The 24,978-nt window shown below is 45.6% G+C and overlaps 1 protein-coding gene across 1 annotated transcript in view; it reads left to right on the top strand.

Moving 5' to 3' along the window:
• Window positions 1-24,978, top strand: part of IGDCC3 (immunoglobulin superfamily DCC subclass member 3) — a 187,659-nt gene that overhangs the window by 105,558 nt on the left and 57,123 nt on the right. The window contains exons 3-6 of the mRNA XM_050967469.1: window positions 614-758; window positions 5,157-5,287; window positions 13,850-13,987; window positions 23,094-23,252. Of these exons, the coding sequence (XP_050823426.1) occupies window positions 614-758; window positions 5,157-5,287; window positions 13,850-13,987; window positions 23,094-23,252 (573 nt within the window). The remainder of the gene's footprint in view (window positions 1-613; window positions 759-5,156; window positions 5,288-13,849; window positions 13,988-23,093; window positions 23,253-24,978) is intronic.

Below are 24,978 nucleotides of genomic sequence, written 5' to 3'. Positions count from 1 at the left end.
AGGAGGCCACCTGGCGTATGTGCCAAGCAAAAAATCAACTTCCATAAAATGTTTGCTAGCCTGTTCTTTGCACTCTTTCAATGGAGAAATGAAGATAAAGTTAGTGGGGAAGTTCAGTCAAACCCACAGATAGGACGTTTGTGGTGGACGCGGTAGAAGGCACTGACAGCACTGGAATGAAAAGCGCAGAGACAAGACCGGTTCTGGTGTGCGGCCGAATCCAAAGCCTACTGAAGCTGACAACAGACTGCCAGTGAGTGACAACGAGCATCCTACTGGCCCCTGCTGTGATGGTGGGGACATTTCTGCACATGATTGCGGAGCACGTAAATCGTATAATTGCAAGCCTCCCATCCTGCTTTCTTTGGCTGGGTGCAGGGTTTGCATGTGCAAATGCCTGGTGTGCAAACATCATTTCTGCACCTCCAGGCATGATCCCAAATTCAGATATGACCCCACAAGCGACACTTGTATTTGCTGTTTCTTGGCAGGTGAAGTGGTGGATATTTCTGCCAGGCTGGGTCATTGTGACCTGTGCCTGCAGTGCGCCCTCTCAGCGCTCAGCTGTTGTGATCTCATTTTGTGTCTTTGTTTCTCTTCTTCCCTCCTTCAGCTATGTCAGACTTCCATATTCACCCTCAGAACGCAGTCGTGGAAGAAGGTGGTGTCGCAAGGTTCCAGTGCCAGATCCATGGTTTACCAGAGCCTGTAATCTTGTGGCAAAAGAATCGAGTTCCTATCAACACGGACAATGATAGGTAAGAGACATAGAGGTAACTTATTACTGATCTACACCCACATGTTGGAAATAGCACGCCAGAGGCTCTCTTGCAGGTCGAGAGAGATGCAAATGCACTATCTGGGCCCACTGCACATCAGAGTGTGGTTCACCTGAAAGAAGGCTCTTTTCTTGTGTTTCTGCCTTGGAAAGGCATTTACATCTATGCCATGAGCTCCATCCTCCTGGCTCAGGGTGCTGGAAAAATTTGTATATTGGGAGAGTGCTGAGAGCCATTGACCTAAACTGTGAACCCTGTATATGATGGAAACCACTTCAAGCCAGGGAGTGTGGCACCTCTAGTTCCAGCACCTATGCTTCTGGCTTGGGGATGTGCCGAATTAATGTATCCTAAGGCTATCACGGGTTGGGAACATACTGTCCTGGCCACCCTGTATAGCCTTAATCACTTTCTGTAGGGCCTCTTCCTGAGCCAGTGTGGCAGTCACTGTCCATGTTTTGTCTCAGACGGGAGAGGTTTTGTAATCAGTTTTCCATACACAATATCTATCTCTGCACTTCGCTCCCACTGCAAGTTGATTCTCCCCTGCTAGGAGCCCTCCACAAGGGACAGCTCACAGAAGTTAGCGCTCACCAGCATGACAAAGCGTTGTACAATAAGATCCTTTTATGTTCTGGAAGGTTTAAAATACAAATCTAATCACTAGCTTGGCCTTCCCAAGTGTGCTACATTGTAAGACCCCAGCCTGGCAACGAGACCAAAAGAAGGGTGCCAACAGAAGACCTTTTTAGCTCTTTCCCATTCAATCCTCCTTAAAAAAAAACAAAATCACTTTTCCCTTCTTGCCCTGTCTGAAAACTTGAATGGCATATCCTTGCTTCCTTTGTTTGACAGTCTTCCCCCTTTGCTTAGGAAGTGCTGCTAAGCCTGTTTTGATCTTCTGAGTGTCGGCATGGAGTGAAGGGACAGGTGGCAGGCCACCCTAGTCTTTGAGAAGAGTTTCAGCACGTAACAGGAAACGCATGATGTACTGGCTCCAGTCTGTGATAGTCACAGCTGCAGCCAAAGAACCACAAAGCAAGTCTTCCCGGAGCCAATCCATCACGGCACACCTTGATCATGTCTTGATGTCCGCACACTGGGGAGAGATGAAACCAGGAAGCTGTAAATATTTTTCTGAAAGGCCCCTGTTTTTCAAACATCAGCTCAGCATCAGAATGTGACTTGGTTCCTTTGGAGCTAAAACAAAACACACGCGAACCAGAACAATACTTGACCTTTTCAGCTCTACTGTGAACTTATAGAAGCACCCAAGAGACCGACCACAGAGTTTAAAATTGCAACGATCTGATTTTCCTGGTGTATTCTATCTACCCGTTTGTAGCCTACTAGCGTTATGTCTACACTGCAATAAAAGACCCTGGGCATGGCCATGGTTGGCCCGGGTCAGCTGACTTCGGCTCGCAAGGTTTAGGCGTCAGGGCTGTAAACCTGCAGTGTAGACTTTGGGCACACTGGAGGAGGAGCCTGGGCTCCAGCCAGAGTCTGAATGTCTACACTGCTATTTTTAGCCCCACAACCCGATCTTAAGTCAGCTGACCTGGGCTCTGAGACTCTGAGCTGCAGGGTTTTTGTCTCAGTATAGACATGCCCTAGGCTTTATTTTTCTACCTAACTCACTTTGAATAGTACTTACTGATCTCAGTAGCTCCATAAGGGTGCTTCCTAGCAGGATGCATGGCACAGTGGAACTGTTTAAGGTGAGTGCTATTCAATGTGAGTAAGGGCCACAGAATTGGGCCCTAATGTTTTTTGCGCTCATCAAAATGAGACGGTTAGAACCAGCTAGAGCAGGCCATGCCATGGGCAGATTTGTGAGCAAGTTCCTCATGTATCTGTTCCAGAGATGCACGGGGTTGGCACTGCAGTGCCAGAGTAGACTGCCAGGTATGTCCACATCCCCAGACTGCTAACACTGGCCACGCGTCTGGTAGGGATTTGAGTGAGACCACCACATCTCACTTTAGCAGAGGCTCAAAAGGAACAGCCACAGAATCCAGTGCTCTGATAACCAAACCCATTTGCCCATCTTGCCCTCTACTTTTCCTTGGGTGAAGGAGGAATATTCAGATGCTTTCAAAGGAGCTAGTGTAGGCTCCTTCTACCTGTGCTAGGCATCCTGATTTTGAACTGATTCTGCTTTTTTTAGGATGAAGGTTGGCCAGCAGGTTTTTAACATTAATTCAGTCCATAAATCGTGACATTTGTAATCTCTGACACCAAGGGAATTTGGTGAAGAGGGTTGCTTCCTTTGTAGCTGAGTTGGAATTCTGCATTAATCCTGGTTGGTGCAATTCTGTGTATAAATTGCATACACATTTGTATGCTGAGTGTTACACTTTGAGGCTTTGAAGACAGAATAATAGCTTTGGAATTGAATCTTCTAATGTGGTGGGCAGATTGTTAACAAAAATGAAGGCTTCTGGTGGTATAATTCATCCAAGATAAAGGACATTTGAAAGTCCCAGAGAGATTGCAATCAACGGCAGTACGTCCAATACTGATTGCTGTCATGCTGTCTCAGACATTCAGCCGAGCCCTTGGAACCCACATTGGGAGCCGGTTGGAGACACTTAACCATATGCTGATCTAGAAAAGATAGTCTCAATCTTCCAGACAGAAATAATCATTAACTCATCAAAATGTAATGACCTACTACCAGCTAATTTAACGACTTGGTTGTTTAAAAAAAAGTCAGACAACCTATAATAAATATATATCTTTGTAACCCATGAACACACTCATTTAAGGTTATGCAGAACTGACTTGCAGAAAATTCAGACTTCCTAAAACCTACCAACTCGGTGTGTAACTCAGGCTGTTGTCATCACATAGAGCATTACAGCATGCAAGGAAGCATGTTATTTAGAGACTTCTGCGACATCAAGGTTAATCCCTTTGGGGTAAGGAGAGAACAGTATTTAAGCTTTAACTTTGAATTCCCTGGCTTTTGTTGATTTGTCAGATCACTGATGCTTTTCAATCTAGGTTGTTTTAGTTGTGTTTTAATCGTTCTATTGACATGTGATATGAGAAGGTCTGAGCTTCATTCACACCCATATCATGAGGATCCAGGAAGACAGAGATCGTTTTATTGGCAGCGTCCATAGTAACAGACACACGGCAGAAGTTCTGGTGTGTTTGGCCAATGAATGTGTTCAACAGCCCAACACGTTCCACATCATGAGACCAGCGTAAGGGGTGGACAAAAATCACCATTTGTGTAACCTGGTCTGGCTCCATGAGGCCAGACTGAGCCATCTTGCACCACATGGAACAGTGCTAGTGGGAAATTAGTGCTGAGGTGCGATGGCCATGTTCTTTTGTCTTTCAACCAATGAAATCTGAATAATCATGTTTTTGTTTGCGATAAGGCAGGGCTTCTCCCCAGCTTCCAAATGACTCTCTGCCATGCCCAAAGTCTCGTTGGGGCAGTTTTATTTCCAGACTGAAACCAACAAACAAAACCAGTTTCATGACTCACGCTTTGCCTCTCAGGCGTTCACTGCCTCCCCTCCTGGGGGTCTCTGGCAGTCCTGCTTCTTCCAGCTTCCTGCCTCTCTCTCACCTGCTGAGCCTCAGCCAGTTCCTTCTCACAGCCAGCCCTTCACCGGAACTCCTATTAAAGCCCCAGGGGCAGCCTGCCCCCTTAATTGGCCCAGCTGGGAGCACCTGTTCTGGCACAGGCAAGCTGGATTTACTTCAGTTACAGGGATCAGCTGCCTTGGGACATTGTCTAAATTTGGTAACATGAAAACTACTATTAACGAAGTCAAGAAAACGATGCAGTGCTCAGTGGGGACGATTTCTCAAAACCGTTCACATCTCGCTAGTTCCCTCTCTGCAAACATTCTTCTTTGCTGGTGACTCCTATCTCTGGCATAGGAAGATGATATACCAGGGATGCCACCTTTGATGTGGAACATTCCAGTGGAACTTGAGAGGAAAGTTCCTGCTAAAGAGACAGTGTCAAGATTAAAAAAAATCAGACCAGCCCCAACCTATTCAATGTTTTATACCTTCCTTACGAGTGAGTGTTACTACTGTTAAACATGTAGGAAGGGAGAATGTCTCTTCAAAGCAGAGGATAAATCCTGTGCATTATGAGACCGGAGATTAACATTGAAAGGATTTTTAAAAATATAGGCCCGATCCTTGAGTCTGGTTGAGCTTGCTTGGATGCTGTACTGGGTTGTGCAGCACCTGTATGTACCCCTAAACACTGGGGCTTGTGGGTGTCAGCATGGTCCCGACTGGCCTAGGGTAGGGCAGCCTCCCCTGGGATGTGCAGTTCTGCTGCCCACCCACGTTGCATTCTGCAACTGTTTTTTCATTTGTTCTTTTCATGTCTTCTAGGTACACGCTGCTTCCCAAAGGAGTCTTGCAGATTACCGGACTCAGAGCAGAAGACAGTGGGATTTTTCACTGTGTGGCTACCAACATTGCCAATGTGAAATTCAGTCGGGAGGCCAGACTCTCTGTGTCAGGTTGGTAACAGTAAACTTGGTCGAGATGTTCTTTCACGCTTTCCCCTTCTATCGGTTGTTCTGGACCAGCTCAAGTTAACAGAGCTTTCGTGATAACAGTATTGAAAAGCTTTCTTCTGTCCACAAACAGTACATTCATTGTTCCTGCTTGTTGTTAGTTGCTGCCAGATTGGTCCATTTGATAGCAAATAAATCTGTCTCTTGGCCTTTTAATTAGGACCAATTGTTGGGCAGGTGGAGGAGGGAGGAAGAGGAAAACATGAGTTGTAGAACGAAGGAAGGGAGAATACATTCTTTCTGAAATGTGAAAGAGTCCCCATTTCCTTACAAACTTGGTCTACTCTGGAAGTAACTGCAACACGTGGCGCAATCAGTTATTTATCCAATCAGGGAAATATGTTCTCGTGCTACTTTACATCCTGAAGAGTACTGACATTTCAAAAACAAACCAACAAAAAAAGAACACAAACGATATTCAGAGCATTAAATTGAGGTTTTATTTGGTTTTACTTGACTGAGGTGAAATCTGGCCCTGCTGAAGTCACAGGGACCAGGTTTTCACTCCTGATCGTACAGAAAACTTTAAGGGGAAATATAATGGCATATGAACTGTTTTCTAGAAGGTGACCTGTGCTGGTGCACAAAGTGTTATTTGCCCATACAGTTTTTGCACACTGCCACCTGTGCAAACAAATGATACCATAAAAAACACACAACTGCTCTGCACAAATGGAGTATGCATGAGATTTACATGTGGAAATTCCTTCATTTTGTGATAAAGCACAAAAATGAAGCAAAAATTCCACGCACTCAGGGGAGGATGGATTAAATTGCCTTTGAAAATATAGCCCACAATGTTTCCGTAACTTCATTAGAGTTCAGCTTGTCTTGTTTGTGGTGTTCTGTGGGCGATCCTTCTTTGGACTACCCTTCTAGCACACAAGTAACAATCTAGAGGCCTCTTTGAACAATTGGCTCATCGACAATTTCTGCCAGGCCAGTCAACCTAACATCAGTTGTGTAACCTTCTACTTAGCATTTGATCCAATGGTCTTTGGCCACTGCTTTAATTTTAAGCAGTGCTAGTCTACAAAACCTACTTCAGTGTTTCAATCACCCTCCCTAGTGTGATGAAAAGAAAATACGAAGTCAAATCGTGCACCCATAGCCTAGCAAGCAGTCAACAGTAGATGACAACTTAGAACTTTGTGTAGGAGAAGACACTCTCTGTCATCAGCTTCCTTTTAGAAAACAGGCGGTTTGCTTCTTGGTGGTTTCAAAGTGTCAGAGGTTCTTAGTTTCTATTGGTTGCATTCTTCCTCAGTGGCCACTTCTGGGCAAATAACCCAGCAGTCTGGATTTCTTCTTGGAGGTATAGAAACCTAATTTAAATGTAAATTTCAGATAAGGAATTATACTGCAGACCGAATAGTAATACGGGTGCCTATTTTTAAAAAATGCATATGTGAAATTGTGCATGGAAAATAGGTGTTCCATAGAGAAAATCACGCATGCAGATGGTCAGTCAGACACACGACTCCAGCTGGAATTGAATTAACCATTTTTTGCAGATACACAAGCAGGAATAGAATCCAGCTTCGTCTGCTGTACCTGTACAGGTCTGTAGGGCTGACAGGTGAAATGAGGCATAAAAGCCATATAATGGTCAGTTGAGCGAGCCGGTCTGACTCCAGTTATACCTGAGAAGCAGATCCATTGAGCAAGAATTTGGACATAGTCACTTTTGAGTGTAGAACAGCACTCTGAACAAACCAATTCTGGAATTTCTGGAGCTTTAGATGTCCCTTAATGCGATACAGCAGGGCAGGACTTCAGCATCTGTGGACAATCACCACATCTCATTACCAGGAGTCATGATCTTGTTGTTTCATACAACTATGCACACTGAGACCCAAGATCTGCCGAATTAGACTTGTGCTACCAAGCCTGCTGTAATCCTCAGACATGGCTCTGTGGTCAGTGACGGCATAGAGCTTGGGCTGTTCCTTTCCTGAATGCAAGATGAGTCTCTCGGCTGCATGTAAGAAAACAGCCTTTGGGAAATGGAGAGAGGCTGGCGCAGGGAGATGTTGTACATCACATCTGATGGGAGAAGAAAACGGCTTAACTGGTTCTGAAAGACCTGGTAGCATTGGAGGCCTGTTACAGATCTGCTTGCTTGATGTATGTGAACAGTAGCTGCAAGGAGGGGAAAATGCACAATAAATTATCTGCGGGCTGAAGTTCTGTTTAACAATTTACTGCTCTGAGTTATTATTTCACTCGAGGAGTAAAGTGCTAGCTGCTTTCATCTGACCATCTCTCACTCTGAATGGATATTCCCCTGGTTTCCTTTATGTGCAGCATTTGTGGTATTTGTTTTTCTTAAAGAAACAAATACCATGATGAATAAGTCAACACTGTGCAGACTGCGCTGATATAAGTGCTGTTTCACTAGCGGAAGTTACACCATTATCATCAACGTGAGTACTACATAGATAGCATTTAAACGTGCTTTCACCAATATAAGTGATGCACCGGCATAAGTGCATGGGAGTTGCACTGCCATAACAGAACACAAAATCACCTCGCAAACCTTTTCCTCTTCTTCTTGCCCTTGGATGTGATGGTGGCAGGGGGTAAGAATTACACCTATTGGCGTTCTGCCCATCACCTCCATAATTGAGGCTGTGAATCTATATTATTTGTCTGCCTGCAAAGAAATGGACTCACACCAGTTTTTTATTGGAGCCTTGGAACTTGGTTTCAGAACCAAGACTTTGCTAATGGACCAGAGGAGCTACAAGATGAAGATGGTTTCTGACAAGGGCTGCAGCACCAGAACAGGATGGACTGTCGGTGTTTCTCACTGGGATGTTGATAAAAGAGAGACACCTGATGAGCAGGTTGCTGGTTCAAGAAGATTCGTACTTTGCTGCTGTTTCCCTGTTTCCTGGGAGCATGGTGGAGCTTAAGTCCCTCTCTGATAGAACTGCTCGCAAGACACTTTCTGATCAGTTTTGTTGTCCTTGCAAATTCTCCCACATGAGACGGTTGTACAAGAGGATGGACAACTTGCCTGCACCCCAACCTACCAGTTAGCGCTGGTTGCCTCACTCTTAGACAATGTTGTGGTGTTGGAACTGGAACAACTGGAGGATAGAACCACTGGGGTTGCCTGCTGTGGATGTAGACCCTAAAGCATGCTGTCAGTCTCGCAGCTGTGTTCCCTCTCCTCTTCTGCAGCACGGGTGGTGGCCCCATGGCAGCACAAAGCACAGATGTTCCTTCCATCCTATTGATTGATTATTTTCAAGTCCCTTCTTAGAGCAGATGTTCCCATGTGACTTCCCTGCACTGACAACTTTCCTACACAAGCGGAGATTGTGCTGCTGCTGCCTTTTTAATCAAGATAGAAATGTCATTGGTGTGCGCTTTTCTTTCTCTAACAGAGTACTTGTCCTTATTAATGGTGCCTGGGACCTTTTACCAGCCTGAACATCCTTCTCTTTGGTGCTGCTGCTGCTGTGACTGGTTTCAGAGGTGGGGACTTTGTGCCTCAACCTAAGCCAGTTTCGTTTAGGAATGACACCTTTTTCCTTTTACTCCTCTGTGGTGTTTTGAAACCTGTTGGGCTCTGCTGCTAGCTTGCTCGCCTAGAGCTCTCAACCAAGAATCGCTCCTTCATTCCTGCCCCCTGGATCAAACAAATTTCCTGTGTGGTGCGGAGAACCTCCTGACTGATCATTTGCCAAGATCAGCTGCTCTGCATAGAAGGCTGGTGTTTTACATTTCCAGCCACAGTCAACATAGGCCCTGCTCGGCAGCTGCCTACCCTTTGCTTGCCCGTGTGCTGGCACCAGGGGAGGTGGCACTGGTACACTGCACTCTAGTTACTTCTGAATAGCAGGCAATGAAGCCGTAAGGGCTCCCATCTGGCTTTGGCAGCCTGAGGAGCACAGTGCAGAGCTGAGACGTGGAAGCACACGGGCAGTGGTGTTAAGGGGCATTCTGCCCACATAGGACAGGCCCTGTCAGGGTGCAGAGTGGAGCTGTGGCAGTAATATGTAGTATGCCTTCTGTTGTACTATATACTAACAGATATGCAGGCCATCCCCCAGCCTGCCTGGCCAGGTCCCCTCTGGGGCTCTGATGTACAGCTGGAGATGCTAGCCCTTTGCTTCTTGGGAACAGAGAGCAGCATGCTTCCCAGCCCCTGGGTCAGGGGCACAGGGAAGAAAATAGACTATTTGTATTTTGTATTTCATGAGCCATGGCAAGGCAAATGAGGTGGACCTCATCCCATGTTCCAGCAACACAGAGGAATAGGGTTGCCCTGCCCTTAGTTTATTATGGCACAGATAGTGGTCTCTTCCCTCCTGCCCCCTCAGACCCCGACCCTGCTTTATTTACTCTGAGTCTCCGCCAAGAAAAAATCCCTGGATCTTGCATCTTACCGAGCTGTTCATTCCTGTTCTCATGGTGAAGACAGTCACCCCTGTCATCTGATGGACATTTACATCCAGACTGGATAAAGCAGGAGGGAAGACACCGTCAGGAACAATCCTGCCTATGAAGAGAGAGGCATAAGATGATGTATGAGGTTTTGTCCATTTGTCCTTTCTACGGTTCAGTGAGCAAACCACGTTGCGTGGGGATAGAGGGGCTGGTGCAGATAAGAACTGACACCTACTTAAGCTGAACCCCAAATGGATCCTTCTGGGATTCAAAAGAGTTTGGACAACTTTTAAAAGAGTTCTGTTTCATTTTGGCTGCTGATCGTGCCCTTAAATTTCTGGTTCTGGACAGAACTGTAGGAATCTTGGAAAAGTGCTTTATTTCAGTGTTGGCCCGAAGTGAGAAGTACCAGGAATCTTGGGAGAGAACCTGTTCTTGTGAGATGTCCGACCCAGGGCTGCAAATCCAGGAGGGGTGTATGGCTTGCATAAGGTACAATGAAGTATTTGAGTTGGTCTTGGGGTTAAAACGCAGCATGGTGGGCCTGGAGAACTGGGTTCCTAGCCCAAATTGGACCAAGATTTTAAAAAATGGGCCCTGAAAGTTAGGTTCTTAAGGTAATATTTATGCATTTAAATAATAGTGAGCATCCATGGGCTTCAGTGAGAGATGCTGTATGGTTTTAGTGCATTTGAAAACCAGGACTTTTTATTTAGGAGCCTAAGTAAGAATTGAGGGGTGTCATTTTCAGAAGCATGTTCATCCTACCTAGTTCTTAGTCCGCGCTTTGCATCAATGGATCTTAAAGCGCTTTACAAAGATGATCAGTATCCTTATCCCTATTGGATAGGTGGGGAAACTGAGGCACGGGGAGGAAAGTGACTTGCCCAAGGTCACCCAGCAAAGCGGCAGCAGAGCTGGGAACAGAACCATGGTCTCCTGAATCCCACTCCAGAGCGCTAGGCTAAACTTCCTCCCCTTTTCCTATGAAAGTCGACAATAAAGCTTCCATTGACTTCAGTGGGAGCTGAGTGAGGCCAGCGCTGAGTGCTTCAGAATAGGAGCCAAGCCTTGGTATTGTGATGCTGTGGAGATGCTTTGAACGGTGTTGAGATCCCTGGATAGAAAATCTCATTTTTCAAATCTTCTAACGTTTGCCAGTTGTTAAATGTAATTAACTGTTCTGATTCTCTTCAGAGATCAGTATTGCACAGAGTAGTAAGGAGCCAACTTTTAAGCCACACATGCACAAAGCGATTTTTCTTGAATCTTACCTCTTTAAAAACAACCCATCCTGTAGCTTTATCATCCCCTGTGCAGCAGCCGTATACATGATTAACAGATGAGCCACTCATTTGTGGTTGCTTCAGTATCACTGTAATATGCCCTGACTTCAGCCCCCGCTGCAGTGTGAAGCTAAAAAGTACAGGAGGAAATGAAATCTAGCCTTTGCAAAGAATTTCCAATGCAGCATTTCTGTCTGAATGATCTTTGCAGTCATAAGAAGCTCCATGTACAAGAGCCAGTAGTGGAGAGATCTTAAAGCAGAATAGCACAATATTAGTCGCAAATCAGATCCAAATGAGCCTGGGCTGACTTAATTAAACCCTTCACTCTTCCTACCCCCACTGCTGCCCTCAAACTCCTACGGATAGAAATTGTTGGATGTATTTCTCCATGCAGGTGTACAGAATATTCTTGCCACCGGCAATGGATTGTTGACATTCCTTAAACACTGCTTGACCTCAGTGTTTGTGGAGTATAACCTAAGTACACGAGAGTGGGACTGCACCAGATCTGAACTTTGGTCATTCTGAAAAGCACATATCAAGCTATAATTAAGCCTATGGGTTGTCATAGCTTTGGGCTGATTTTGTCTTTCTGGAATTGGGCCCAGTTTTCAGTAACGGCAAAGCTTTATTGTATGTAAGAAAGGGTTGTATCGTATTGATTCAAAGTGACGTGCTATTTGTCTGACAGGTAATGGGGTCTAGTGCCCAGGGTATTATTTTTTTTTATTGCATTTTGGTCATGCCCGGAGGCTTCAGCCAAGCTGAGGGCCGCATTGTACTGTAAGCTGCATGTCCACATACCAAGTGACAGTGCCTGCCTTGAAGAGCTTGCAGTCCAACAAAGGACGAATTGTTATTTCCATTTTACAGATGAGGAACTGAGGTTAAGTGATTTACCCAACTACACACAAGGAGTCTGTGGCAAAATCAGGAGTTGAACCCAGCTCCTTACATCCACACACAGATTGTCTGATACGTTACTTCACACCTCCTGTGCAGAGCAGACAGTCTCCTGGGGAGAGACGGCTCTTGCGGGCGTTCAGCTTGCACGGCGTGTGGCTCTGTGGAAAGCTGCAGCGCGTGGCACGCTGAGATGCAGAAGTTCTGGATTGGAAGGCATCGCTGTTTTTGTTGCCTCTTCATGCATTCTTAGCTTCAAAGAATGGTCCTGGGCGCTAAGTGTTGTTGCCACGCTCCAGCGTTTCCAGGGTGATAGCAGTCATGCCTAGGTTTCTGGATCCTCAAGCGTACATCAGCTCTGCCTTATCTGCCTACCTCCCGGAAGATGATGGAAAGGCTCAGAAATCAGTCAAATAACAGTACAGAGGAACACGCCTCTTCCAAATCATATTTCAAATCTATAGGAAGCATGAAAGGAAAGTTGGTCCTAGGAATATGGCACTGGGCTCTCACAAGATTTGGATTCAGTTCCCAGCTCTGCAATATGCTTCCTATGCAAGTCACCCAATGTCTGTGGGCCTCAGTTGCCCACCTGTAAAATGGAATAATACTTCCTCTGTTTGTCTTGTCTGTTTAGACTATGAGTTCTTCGTGACAGAGATTATCTTTTGCTAGAAGTATCTGCCTCCTCTAGCACAATCAGGTGACAGTCTAGGCACTACTGTGAGACAAGGAAATAATAATGGTACTGTAGCCCTGCCCACGAAACCTGTGACTTGTCATACAAAGTGCATCAGTGTGAATCAATATGGTCCACCCCTTTACTGCAAACCAGAAAGGTTTTCTGATAAATGTTAACCATTTGTCCCGAAGTCAGAGGTGATGTCAAATGTTGTGGAAGGGACACCATGTGGAACCCGCTGTAGTATTCCTTGGGGGAATGTCCCTTTAAAAAGATCCCTGGAAGGAGAGACTTAGAAGCAGCCCCTTGAGCAACACCAGGGGTCAGAGGCAGGAGCCTAGCCAAGTTTGGGGCCAAAGCACATGGCCCCAGCAGCAGTAAGAGATGGCTCCTTTACAGGCGGCTCTCAGCTGTTCTGGATGCTGTGAGCTGCCTCATGAAGTGGGGGAGGCTGCAGCTTCCCCTGCATTTGGCCAGTGCCTACCATGTTATGGACTACCACAGTCTGAAGTCCGTGGGTGTAACTTACAAGGGGGCAGCGAGAGGTGAAACAGGAAAAACAGTTCACATGAGGGCATACAAAGGTGAAAGATGAAGCAGCCCTTTCCCGATTCGGTCTCACGTCTCCTTACACTTTCCTTGTAGCTGCTTTCCTTCCTCTAAGCCACTTCTCCTTTCCACCCGCGTCACATACATCAGTTTACACCCACCTGTTGGCATGCACTTTCACCAGCCATTTTGTCACCTCTAAATCTGCTCTGTTTCTTTTAACACTGCTTTTAAACAGAGATGGTATTTGGTCCATACCATTACAGATGACTTGGGCACCGCGTGCATTTCAGTTAAAACCTTGGCCCATCCATTGCTAATCAATGCTGTTTTTCTTATACTTTGCATATGTGCAGTATATGAATTGGATTTACAGAACGTGCTTGTGGACTGGTCATTTCTGTCAGGAGTGTTATCATGGAAATGTCAATATGCATATTTAAGGTACACTTCAACCTACACCTGTTATATAGGCAACGTCCTTGTTTGGTGTCACTAGTTAGTGAATGCATGTGATGAAATCATTCATTCTGGATTACTTGGGTCACGTCCTGCTCCCATTAGGCTTCATGTAGATGAATTGAGCCCTTGTGGGTTATCACTGTACTCTACAGTGTCACATGTTGCAGTTAAGCACTAAAGCTTGGTAGGTCTCAGTTAACAGTGAGTATATCTTTGCAGGCTCCCATTCTACGGTTTACAAGGATCCCATGATTCTTGTCGGCCCAGAGAACCTCACCCTGACTGTGCACCAGACAGCTATCCTGGAATGCATTGCAACTGGAAATCCCAGGCCCATTGTGTCCTGGAGTCGACTAGGTAAGCAACTGAGTGGCAGGAATTTCTTGGCACTGTTCATTGTCCTCACACGGGAAATAATTATGTGCCATTGATTATTTATTGCACAGGACAATTCAGCCTTTTCTTTACTCTTCAGGTTAATTGTAGACTCAGAACCCCTTTTATCTTTTTGTCTAGGGTTTGTACTGCCTTCCGAGTTCCTATTTCAACTTGTTATTGAGGTGGGCTGGTTGAAGCCAGACATTTTATGAAAGGTGATAATTTTAGCTTTCCAAAAAGTGACAGCGTTTTCTTTAGTTGCAGCGAAAGCATCAAGGTTGACTCCAGAGAAGTGAATTCATACACAAACATGTCTTCCAAGTAAAACAGAGTTGAGAGAAATTGACTGTCTATTGAGTGATTTAAAATAAAACCAGGGAATGGGAGTGGTTAATAGTTGCACACATGAAGCTCTGAAGAATAGATTCTCAGTGGTGAGATCAAGACTATTTGTTAATCAGCATGAAAAACTGAGTCACTGTCAAATTCCATCATGCGAGTGGAGTAGTGTGGTGGTTTTTGCAATCGAAAAATGACTGTTATTTTAAGCTCTCCCTGCTTGATGTTAGCCCAGATAAATGCATACAGTGGAAGGGTGCTTTCACATTTAACTGCCAAGCAGAAGTCTTTCCCAGATAAATAGCTGATGGCCTTTGTGTTGCACTCTGGTACCTGAAAATATATGTGTATTTGATCTGAACCTAGAAAATATTTCCAGACCTTTGAGCTGTTCCTCCTCGGAGAAGCACATTGCAACCATTTCATTCTCAGAAGATCTTCCCACCAGGATATTACATGTTCTCCAAAGTGGCTATGCAGGGTTATGGGCTACGTTTTTGGGAATGAAACACACTCTAAGTAGCTATGCTCACCCTAGACTTCAGCCACACACCTTGCTTTTTACTCATGAGACTCTGGTTCTCAGAATTTGATTAATGGTTGTTAGCTTCCCAGTCTAGAGCCTTGAGGGAAACAGAAAGAATACACTTATATAGTGGTAATCTAGAAAGATTTTTTTTCACACTGCCTTTTCCATTCAGATTCTATAGACTGTTAATATCCAAGTCTGTCGCTAACTGACCTTTTCCCCCGAGCAATAATCGTCACACTGATGTTGTTTTAAAAGCCTGCTGGATATGCTATGCCACGGTGTTGCAATGTTCTTTTGGGCACAAGGCCGCTCTGCCTTGACTCTCAACTATAATAAACTACTTTATAATTGCCCTAATTATATCAGCTCATTGGCTTGTTCAAAACACTTGTCTCCATAGAATGGTGTAGTAATGAAGATATAATAGCGTCAAGCCATATTACTCCGTATAGATTCAGTCCAACACTATCATCTATCAAAAAAAACCCCAACCCCTCTCTCATGGCATTTGCTGTAGAGCTACTGAGTCAAAAGAAAACCTCACTGTTTTTATTTCCACGTAAGTGTGAACGCTTCCTCCACATTCTTTTGTCAATTTCTACAATGATGTGAAAGGTTCCTGACGGGTTAATGGATCTAGGGATCCTTTTGGCTCTTTTTTGAACTATCTGAATAACGTTTGAAAGTATCAGACATATTCTTTCGCGTTCTTGGGCCCTCACAGTCAGGAGGAGGGGAAAGGAGACAACACAACTTTGAAAGGACTCCAAGTTGGACCAAACCAGTTGGAGGAGGCGGGGGGACATCGAAGAAGAGGTATTTTCATGCCTCATTGAGTTTATACATGTGTAGCTTCCTCATGTATGAAGTTTACCTGTCTGAGGCACCTCCTAAGATGCCGGTTCATGAAGAGTAATTGCAAGAGGACTCCTCTCAAATAGCTGTTAAAGCAGTACAACTTGGAGAAAAAAACTTTCCACACAGTACCAAAAACTATAAAATATATGGCAGTGGGGTCTTAAATGGAGGCAGACAACTTAGATTAGGCTCAGTTCAGTTTTATTTAAATAAAAACTAATATAAATGAATTATTTTCACACTATTTTTTTAAAAATCAGGAAAAGTCCCCATTGAAGTATTTCACTTTTGCAGGATTTTGCCATTTCATGGGGGTCCTTTGCACCCCTCAAATTTTGTTTTACTCAGAAATGAGCATAAATGTGAATTTTTGCGTCATTTTCTGTGTAGAAGCTGTCTCATCTTAAACAAATGGAGCCACTTTTTGCTCTGACTTTGCCAAAAACCTGGCTGATTTTCAGTGGGAAATGGACCCAGTTTGGTTTGGGAAAAAAATCACTCAAATCATGGGTCAATTTTTGAATGATATGCAATAAACGTTTACTTTTATTTCCTTGTGAATATTTTGTATCCCTCTACCACAAAGGTCTTTGCAAAGTGAAATGTTTGCAAAGTGAAATGTTCATTAGAGAATTTGTTCCGAGAGATGTATAAAATCGTTAAGGTTTTGGTTTGTTCAAGAAAGATAAGATTTGTCCTTTCACAACTACACACTCAAACCTGAACCCATCCAAAATGAATCTCCAGGGAACTTATTGCAAAGCCAGCAGAATGAATAATGATTCTTAATATGATACGTATCCGCTTATCCTTTAACTGACAAGCTGCTGATCTGGCCTCCATCAAAGGTACTGAGACAAAATAACACACTATTTAGAGAGATCTAGAAAAGTGAGACAAGAAAGAAAGGGCAGTGATTATCTGATAGCGTTATACAGAACTTGTCAGAAAGGGTTACACAATGGGAAGGAAATTACTAAAGAGAGAGCCATTCAACGCATAAACCATACAACAGTTGTAGGAGCCAATTAATTGGTAACTTATTGGACACAGAAGCTTGCAATAGATGGCTGACTGGTTGACAGGAGCACCATTCCCTAAAGTGTTTAGAAATAATAGAGTAAATTTCACCACTTCACACACTGAATAGTCAACTGTTGCAATGTATTCTAAATATGCTAATACATGGTGCCCAATGTCCGACGGAGTAGAAGACCCATGTGTCTAAAAAGTAGAAGGCTACTATGCCAGGATACAAAGAATTCACAAAAGACCTAAATGGTCAACATTAGAAAGTTGTTACTTTCTTTCTACTTGCTACTTATAAAAGAAAGGCATCCGCGTTGTTGCATATTCATATCGCCTGGCACGTTTTAACGAATTCCTGTAATTGGTGCTGATGTGCCAGTCATTTGCTTAGTAAACAGAACAATGGAATCCGTTACAGTGAAAGAGCATCCCAGATACCTTGGAAAATTAAATAACTTCTATCCCAAATTGCAGGGATCTTTCATCCAGATTTCACTCTAACGGGAAATTTTAAAACTTTACTTGAGCACTGCAAGGAGGTTACTTGAGGGTATCTCCTGTTTGGAGTATAGCCAGCTTCAGTGTGACCAGTGTTTATTAATTAGTAACCCAGCCGCTCTTCACTACCAGCCGAAACCCACACCTTAAAAACAACATGCCGTTTAAGGTCCTATCAGTATTCCACCCTGATGTTCGCTAGTTGGTTCATAGTGTTGTTTTGTCACAATCACATCAGTATAAAGTGAAATGGAAATGACCTAATTCTGCAGTCTCAGAGTAGGCCCACATACTTTGGGCTCTGTTCCTTCTATAGCTCCTGGAGAAGCTGCGTGACACTGGGACTCATAATGGTGTTTCGTCTCCTGCTCAATCAGACAGCTTGCTGGATGTCAAGCGATGGTCCGTGAACCACCTGTTCTAGAGGTTCATTGGTGGTTCTCTGATTCACTAGTCATCATGTCTAAGAGACTATAGTCTAGCAGACAGGGAATGTCACAGGGTAGGAAGATGTGGGAGGTCCACAAGATGGTTTTTGTCTTACAAAGTCATCCATAGAATTAAAACATTAGAAAGCTGCTGGCATGGCTGATTTCAGAGGATGCAAAATGTCCTGCTAATTATTAGACAGGTTGTTGTGGAAGGCACTGTTGCATGTAAATTTGCTGGACTCCTTGGGCTTCTGTGAATGCTGGTTCTAAAAGGGAAAGAGAGGTGCTCGGTACCTTGCAGAAGGCACACAGTACGCTGTAGATTCGCACCCTGTCCTGGGTAGGCAGTTTGGAGATCTGAGCCCCCATCTCCATTTGAGTCTGACAGATGGATTCCAAACTTCTGTAGTGCATGTGGTGGTTTGAGCCATTTCACCATCCCAGAGGAAAGTGCAGTCTAGTCACAGAGCTCAGGGGAGAGCAGGGGGCTGGCTGCATGAGGAATACCACCTTCTCCTCCCTGTGCTCTGGGAAAGGGTGTCTCAAGTCTTCTGGGCTGGCATTGCAATGGGCAGCTATTGCAGCACACCCATCATTCTGCATCAGTCCTCTTGTCCTTGCTAAGAGCGTGAGGCTTCCGAGGCATTATCACAAGCCAAGTAATGGTACGTTCATGTTCTGTTTGGGTTCGGGTTTGCCAGACTGGTTAGACTCAGAAGTTAGACTGGCTTCTTTGGAGATTGGCCAGTTCCCTGTTGTTTTAAAGAGTGGATAGCTCTTCAACAAGCTTTGGCAAACAGAATACAGTGAACAAGCCCGTCCGGATTGGCTCTCTGCTGCTCGCTGATTCAAAGTAAGTTAAAGGTCATGTCAAAAATTTCACTCCTCTGAGCCCCTGTAGCTTCGGGGGCCAAGCAGCAGTGTTTAGAGCAAATTAGCTCTATCCTCACCTTGGCTGGGGCAGGATGTTTTTCGTCTTTGTGATATAGCCTATTGCAGTGGTTGTCAACCTTTTTTTCATTTGCAGACCCCTAAAATTTTCAAATGGAGAGAGGGGGGCCCTTTGGAAATCCTAGACGTAGTCTGCAGCCTCCCTGAGGTCCATGGACCCCCCAGTTGAAAACCACTGTTGTATTGAAAGACAGGGACCTGGTGATTAAAGTCAGGAAAGCAGGTTTCCTGGGTTGTGTTCCTAGCCCTGTCATTAACTCGCTGAGACTGGGGGCAAATCTTGGTGTGGGGTTTCCCTCTCTGCACAATGGGTTTGAGAATATGCATCGACCGTGCCAGGGGGTTGGCAGATGCAGTTCATGTTTGTGGCGCCCTCTGTGGTCATCAGAGGAACGGAGCCAGACCTCTGCAAAGGATTATTTTCGTACTCTCTCTGTGACTGTGAGGTGGGCCTTGATGATAACACTGAGGGCTAGATCCACATGCACCTAACTCCAGGAGAGGGTTCATGGCTGTGAATCCTGAGTGGAGGGAGGCACCACACTCTGGTCCAGCTGTGGACCGAAGTCACTCAGAAGGACGGGGCTTGGGCCAAACCCCACCCCATGGCATTTCTTACACTACATTGTTCAGGGCTGTGAAAAATGTTATACTGTAATCAGGTCGACCTAACCCCCACTGTAGATGTAGCTAGGTCTCCTTCCATCGACTTAGCTACTGCCTCTTGAGGGGGTGGGTTTACTACAGAGATGGAAGAACCCTTCCATTGCTGTAGTGTCTACATTAGTGCGTCTCAAAGCTGGTCCGCTGCTTGTTCAGGGAAAGCCCCTGACGGTCCAGGCTGGTTTGTTTACCTGCCGCATCCGCAAGTCTGGCCGATCGCGGCTCCCACTGGCTGCGGTTCGCTACTCCAGCCCGATGGGGGCTGCAGGAAGCAGCACGGGCCGAGTGATGTGCTGGCTGCCACTTCCAGCAGCTCCCATTGGCCTGGAGCAGTGAACCGCGGCCAGTGGGAGCCGCGATTGGCTGAACCTGTGGATGCGGCAAGTAAACAAACCGCCCGGCCCGCCAGGGGCTTTCCCTACACTAGCGACTGCCCGACTTTGAGAAGCACAGGTCTACACTACAGAATGCTGCTGTAGACAGACCCCGAGAGAGGGAGTGTGAATTGAGCCAGCAAATGCAACCGTTTATGGTTATTAGAGATGGCAAAACTTGCCTGACTTGAATTGTGGATGCAGTGTAGTTGTAGCCACATCGGTTCCTGTATATTAGAGGGACGAGGTGGGTCAGGGAATATCTGTTATTTGGATCAATTTCTGTTGGTGAGAGAGAGAAGCTTTCAAGGCACACAGAGCTCTTCACTACCTTTCCCAGAGCTGAAGAAGAGCTCTGTGTGGCTCGAAAGCGGGTCTCTCTCACCAGCAGAAGTTGGTCCCATTACAGATATTACCTCAGCCACCTTGTCTCTTGACTGGTGAATATGACCTGGGAGAACTTTATTCTTTTTTTGCTTAGAAAAAAGATAAATTTAGCTGGCAGGAGAAATTTCCTCAAACTCTCACACCGCTAATGAATAGATGGCAGCTGTAGAGACAAATGGAAACATATAGACACTGATATTTCGACTGTGCGGTGTCTGTGACACAGCCTGGGTCTTCTATGTTTAAATTATGTAGCCCATGGTAAATAGCTTAATAACTCAGACTGGCATTCAAGTCACAGTTCTGTATTATTTCCTAATTCATTTATACAATCATACAGCCTACCTGTCAGGTACAGCCTGCTCACATATTTCACCTGTTCTACTTCCTCAAGAGAGAGATTTGATTTTTACACCTATTGTAAATATGGGCTTCGGAAAGGTCTGATTTAAAGATGAAATCAAGTTCAATTTGAATTTAATTCAGACCTTTACAGTTTGGTTTAAATGATATTATTCAAAGGGAACAGACCATTCTTATTGCTCATTAAACACTGGACAGGTCATGCTTTACTGTCCTTTTTATGGCTGAGCAATTTACTGCTGCAGCACATTGGCTAGCTATACAATTATTTAATGACATTGTTTTTCTCCATCTGAAAGACTTAAGCACCTTTCACTGTAACGTAAATAATGAAGTGTCCAGGATCTGCCTGCCAGGTGGAACAATGAAACCTTTGAGTTAAACATTTCCTGTAAAACATTGCAAAGAGCATGGGCAGGAGATGCTTCTGCAAATTTCAGGGCTTTGTATCTTTCAATCCATAGTGCCTTTTCCCCCCGCTCTCTGTCAAGGTGCCATCTAAAATTAGACTATTTATTTCTGCTGGTCTGATGGATAAACACATACTGCAGGATCTGCTGATTTTTTTTTGTTGAAAGGCCTGATTTCATATCTAGTGTCATCTCTTAGTGCTCCTGTTCTTGAGGACTTAAACTGCCTTGGTGGTTTGGCTCCTGTGATATGTGCTTTTGCTTTTGGTGTAAAAAAAAAAAAATAGTTCCTGGAATGAGGAAGAAATTGCATGCCTAAACATAAGTAGAAGCAAACCGAAGAAATTGGTATATGCCAAATATATCACAGATGGCTTGCAAAGTGGCTTTTGGGTTGGATAATCGTCAGGGCCGGCTCCAGGCATTAGCCGACCAAGCACGTGCTTGGGGCGGCACCTTGGGGCAGGGAGGCTTGGGTGTGTGTTTTTTTTAAATTCATCGGGGCAGTGCTGGAGGGTTTTTTTTTTTGTTTCGGTGGTGTGGCACTCGGGGGGCGGGGCTTTGGGTGGCATGGCGCTCGGGGGTGGGGCTTGGCGCCGCGCTGGGAGGCGGGAGCTTGGGGCAGTGCGGTGCTCGGAGGGGGGCGGGGGCTTGGGGCAGTGCGGCGCTCGGATGTGGGGTGGGAGTGTGGCATGGGGCTCGGAGGGGACGGGAGCTTGGTGTGGTGCTCTGAGGGGGCGGGGCTTCAGGCGGCGTGGCACTCAGAGAGGCGGGGCTTCAGGCGAGACGGCGCTGGGAGGGTGGGGGCTTGTGCGGCGCTTGAGGGGTGGAGCTTCGAGCAGCATGGCGCTCGGCGGGGTGGGGGTTTCGGCGGTGCGGTGCTGGGGGGGTCGGCGGCATGGCGCACTTCTTTTTTGCTTGGGGCGGCAAAAAGGTTAGAGCTGGCCCTGGTGATAGTTATTTATCCCTTTCTGCTGGAAGAACAATTATACTGTAATTGACCAGCGTAGCCATTTAGTTGGTTTTCTGTAAGGCTGTGGCTGGCTCTGGATTCTTCACAGGTAGGATAAAGTCCCCATAAAAACTCTTCATTCTGCGCTATTATCCTACAGAAGGAATTTTCTTCCTGACCCCAGCTACTCATCAGTTTATTGCCTGAAGCATGAAGACCAATAGCTACAATAAAAATTATAAGGTGTCTCAGCTGCTTGACTGCAGTGACCCAACCACATTTTGAATGTCAGCAACTTCATTTCCACACTGATTTGCACATAGATTTCCTATCATTGGATTATAGTAGATATTGAAACTGTATGCTCCATAGAGCCCTGAATGTTTGCAACTGGTACCATTCACGGGCCCTTAGGCATAAGGCTCCTTGTGATTAAGACAACTTAGGAGTTATGCATCCAACTGCAGTAAAGCCAATCCTAGAATCAGAGGGCCAAATCAATGGGAGCTGCAGGTGCACAGCATCTCAGGATTGGGCCAATCGAAATGGAAAATTAACTGTCTCATCTAGCGAATCGCCTGCCAGTGAACGATTGTTCCCTACAGAATATTTAAAGTCTTTATTGGACTCCTATTACTTCTCTGGGTAGACTATGCCACAGTATAATGTAATCACTGGCAGGAATTTTTCCTTAATAGTGATCCCAAATTTTCCTTTTTTCTTAATATCTCAATACACCTTTAAAGCACAACACACAAACTGTTTTGCTACCTAAAGGAACAACTATTTGAGGAAGGTGTGTTGTGCTCAGGGCTAAGATCCACAAGGCTGGGCCTTTATTTTTTGGTTCTGTAGAGCGTTTAACCTTCTTTCTAAACACAAATGCAAGAAGGAAACAGGATTTCAGTTTCACATCTGATGAAAGGGCAGCTCCTCCAGCAATGACCACCTGGCTCTCCACTCAAACACCCTGGAATGGGCTAGTGCTGATTTAGAGCTGTGTTTGTCAGGTGCGGAGTCTTAAAACCCCAACCAATGGAAGAATAAAATGCAAGGGCCCGATACTAATGAAACACTTTGTAAATGGGGGCAAAGGTTTAGTTGAGGCTCTTGAACTGGCTTTTTCTGCACGTCATGTGCATCGTTTGACTTGCACCGTGGAGGGCTGGAGCTGAAACTCACTGAAGTGAATGGAAGGACTCCCCTTGAGTGGGACTCAGGGCTAACTCCCCTCACAGTGGGCCAGAGAGTTCAGCTTAAAGGTACACTAAATAATTTTGTCTCGTTTCCTCTTCCAGATGGCCGTCCCATTGGCGTAGAAGGAATTCAGGTGCTGGGGACAGGAAACCTAATGATTTCTGACCTCACTGTGCAGCATTCTGGGATATACGTGTGTGCTGCAAACAAACCCGGCACCAGGGTGCGGAGAACTGCCCAGGGAAGGCTAGTCGTACAAGGTAAGATAATCAGGTTACTACTGGATAATTACACCCATTTAACTATTTTCTCCACCTCCTCCTAGCCCTGTGTAAAGATCTGGCCCTTAACAGATGCTGGTTCAGTTTTTCCTAGATGTTCTTTGCATTGCATGTTGGTGAAGAGAGGAAAGTTTTTTTTTTTAAAGTACAATCCTCCCCAGTCCCTTGGGTAGGTGCTCGAATGGCTAGTCTGAGCTGCTGCGGCCACTGCCATTTTTAGGTGCTACCTCGAGCAGAGCTAGTACACGTCTGTCTGCCTGAGCTGAAAAGGATCATGTGACACACAGCCTTTCCTTTCGAAATCCCTTGTTGGTGTGTATCCAGCCCAGGTCAGAAGAGAACAGAAGTCATTAACGTCCAATGGTTCTTTTGTTGCCTTTGTGAAACAGGTTGAAATGCCCCCACCCAGTTCCTGTGATCACAGAACTCACCGGTGATTAGTTAGCACCCTTGTTAACAGGACCAGTTGGGAGCCTAAAGGCTGAATGGGCCTGGAGACTGATTTACTCTCTCCCCTCTACCAGTGGTCCCCCCAGGGCAGGGTTGAGGCCTGCTGGTAGGGTGGCCTGGAGGAAGCTTGTAGTGCTATTGATGCTGTGTTATACCTGTTCTCTGCGGATAACAGAGTTCACTCACCAGGGCATCTTTTGCCAGCATGACATTTATCTTGTACAGTTAAGACATTTAAAACTCTGGTTCTGGATGGTCAGTGGGCAGGGGAGCCACCGCGATGGACTCTAGCAACAGATGATGAGTCTGAGCCACCCACGAAAGATTTGGAGCTGAGCCCTCTTAAAAAGTCACCTGTGACATTCCTCGTATTCTCAGTGCCAGGGAAATGCAGGCTCCAGCATTGGCCCACAACAATAGTCCTGACAGGGCCACTTCTCATGGGGTTTCCAGCCAGCAGCCAGAACCAAGCACTCTGAAACTCACCGAGCCACCAGTCTCCATGGTGAAAGGAACCAGGCAAGTGTTTAGAAAGGCAACACAGCTGGCAGTGTGGAGCTGAATGGTAATAATCCTCCCCTGATTACAGGCACTCACCTCCTCCTCAGGCTGGTCCTCTTGCAGCATCTCACACTCTCATCAGTTCACTCATTAACGGTTGACTGATGATATCCTGAATCTCAAATGATGCATCTCCTGCCGGAGTGGGCTAATTGAACCTTTCATGCTAGTGACAGGGAAAGTGCTATCCTTCCATGGTGATGTTCGCCTCTCAGTTACCAAGAGTCACATGCTGGGTTCACAGCTGTATCTCTGCTACCAGTGCAGAAGTGATATCAGCTCTACAACTGATTGATCCTGATCACTCAATACATGTATTCCTTCCAGTGCTGATCTATGGGGAACACTCAGGTCAAAAGGTGCCGGCCTCCTTTTTGGTCCCAGCTACTAAATCACGCTGAAAGTATGTGAAATTCTCTCCCTGTAAGCAATTGCTGTAGTTGCCACAGGGATAATATTATACCATTGCCAGCGGGGATGGCAGGGGGGCACACAGCGATTTCCCTGTTAAGATGTGGCCCACACAGTGGTAAAGTTTGGGAACCCTGGCGTTAAGCATTTACTTCTGTGGCACAAAATAATTGAGAGTGGCTGTTGTCACGGAGTCCCGGGGTGGTGCTTTGGAACTGCTCCCCACAAAGCCAGTTAGGACTTTGGGGAGCCTCTTTTCCCTTGGAGCAGACTGTCTTCAGGG

This window comes from Gopherus flavomarginatus, chromosome 9 (genome assembly GCF_025201925.1).
Source record: "Gopherus flavomarginatus isolate rGopFla2 chromosome 9, rGopFla2.mat.asm, whole genome shotgun sequence".
Taxonomy (NCBI): domain Eukaryota; kingdom Metazoa; phylum Chordata; order Testudines; family Testudinidae; genus Gopherus; species Gopherus flavomarginatus.
This window is presented reverse-complemented; position numbering and strand designations above follow the sequence as displayed.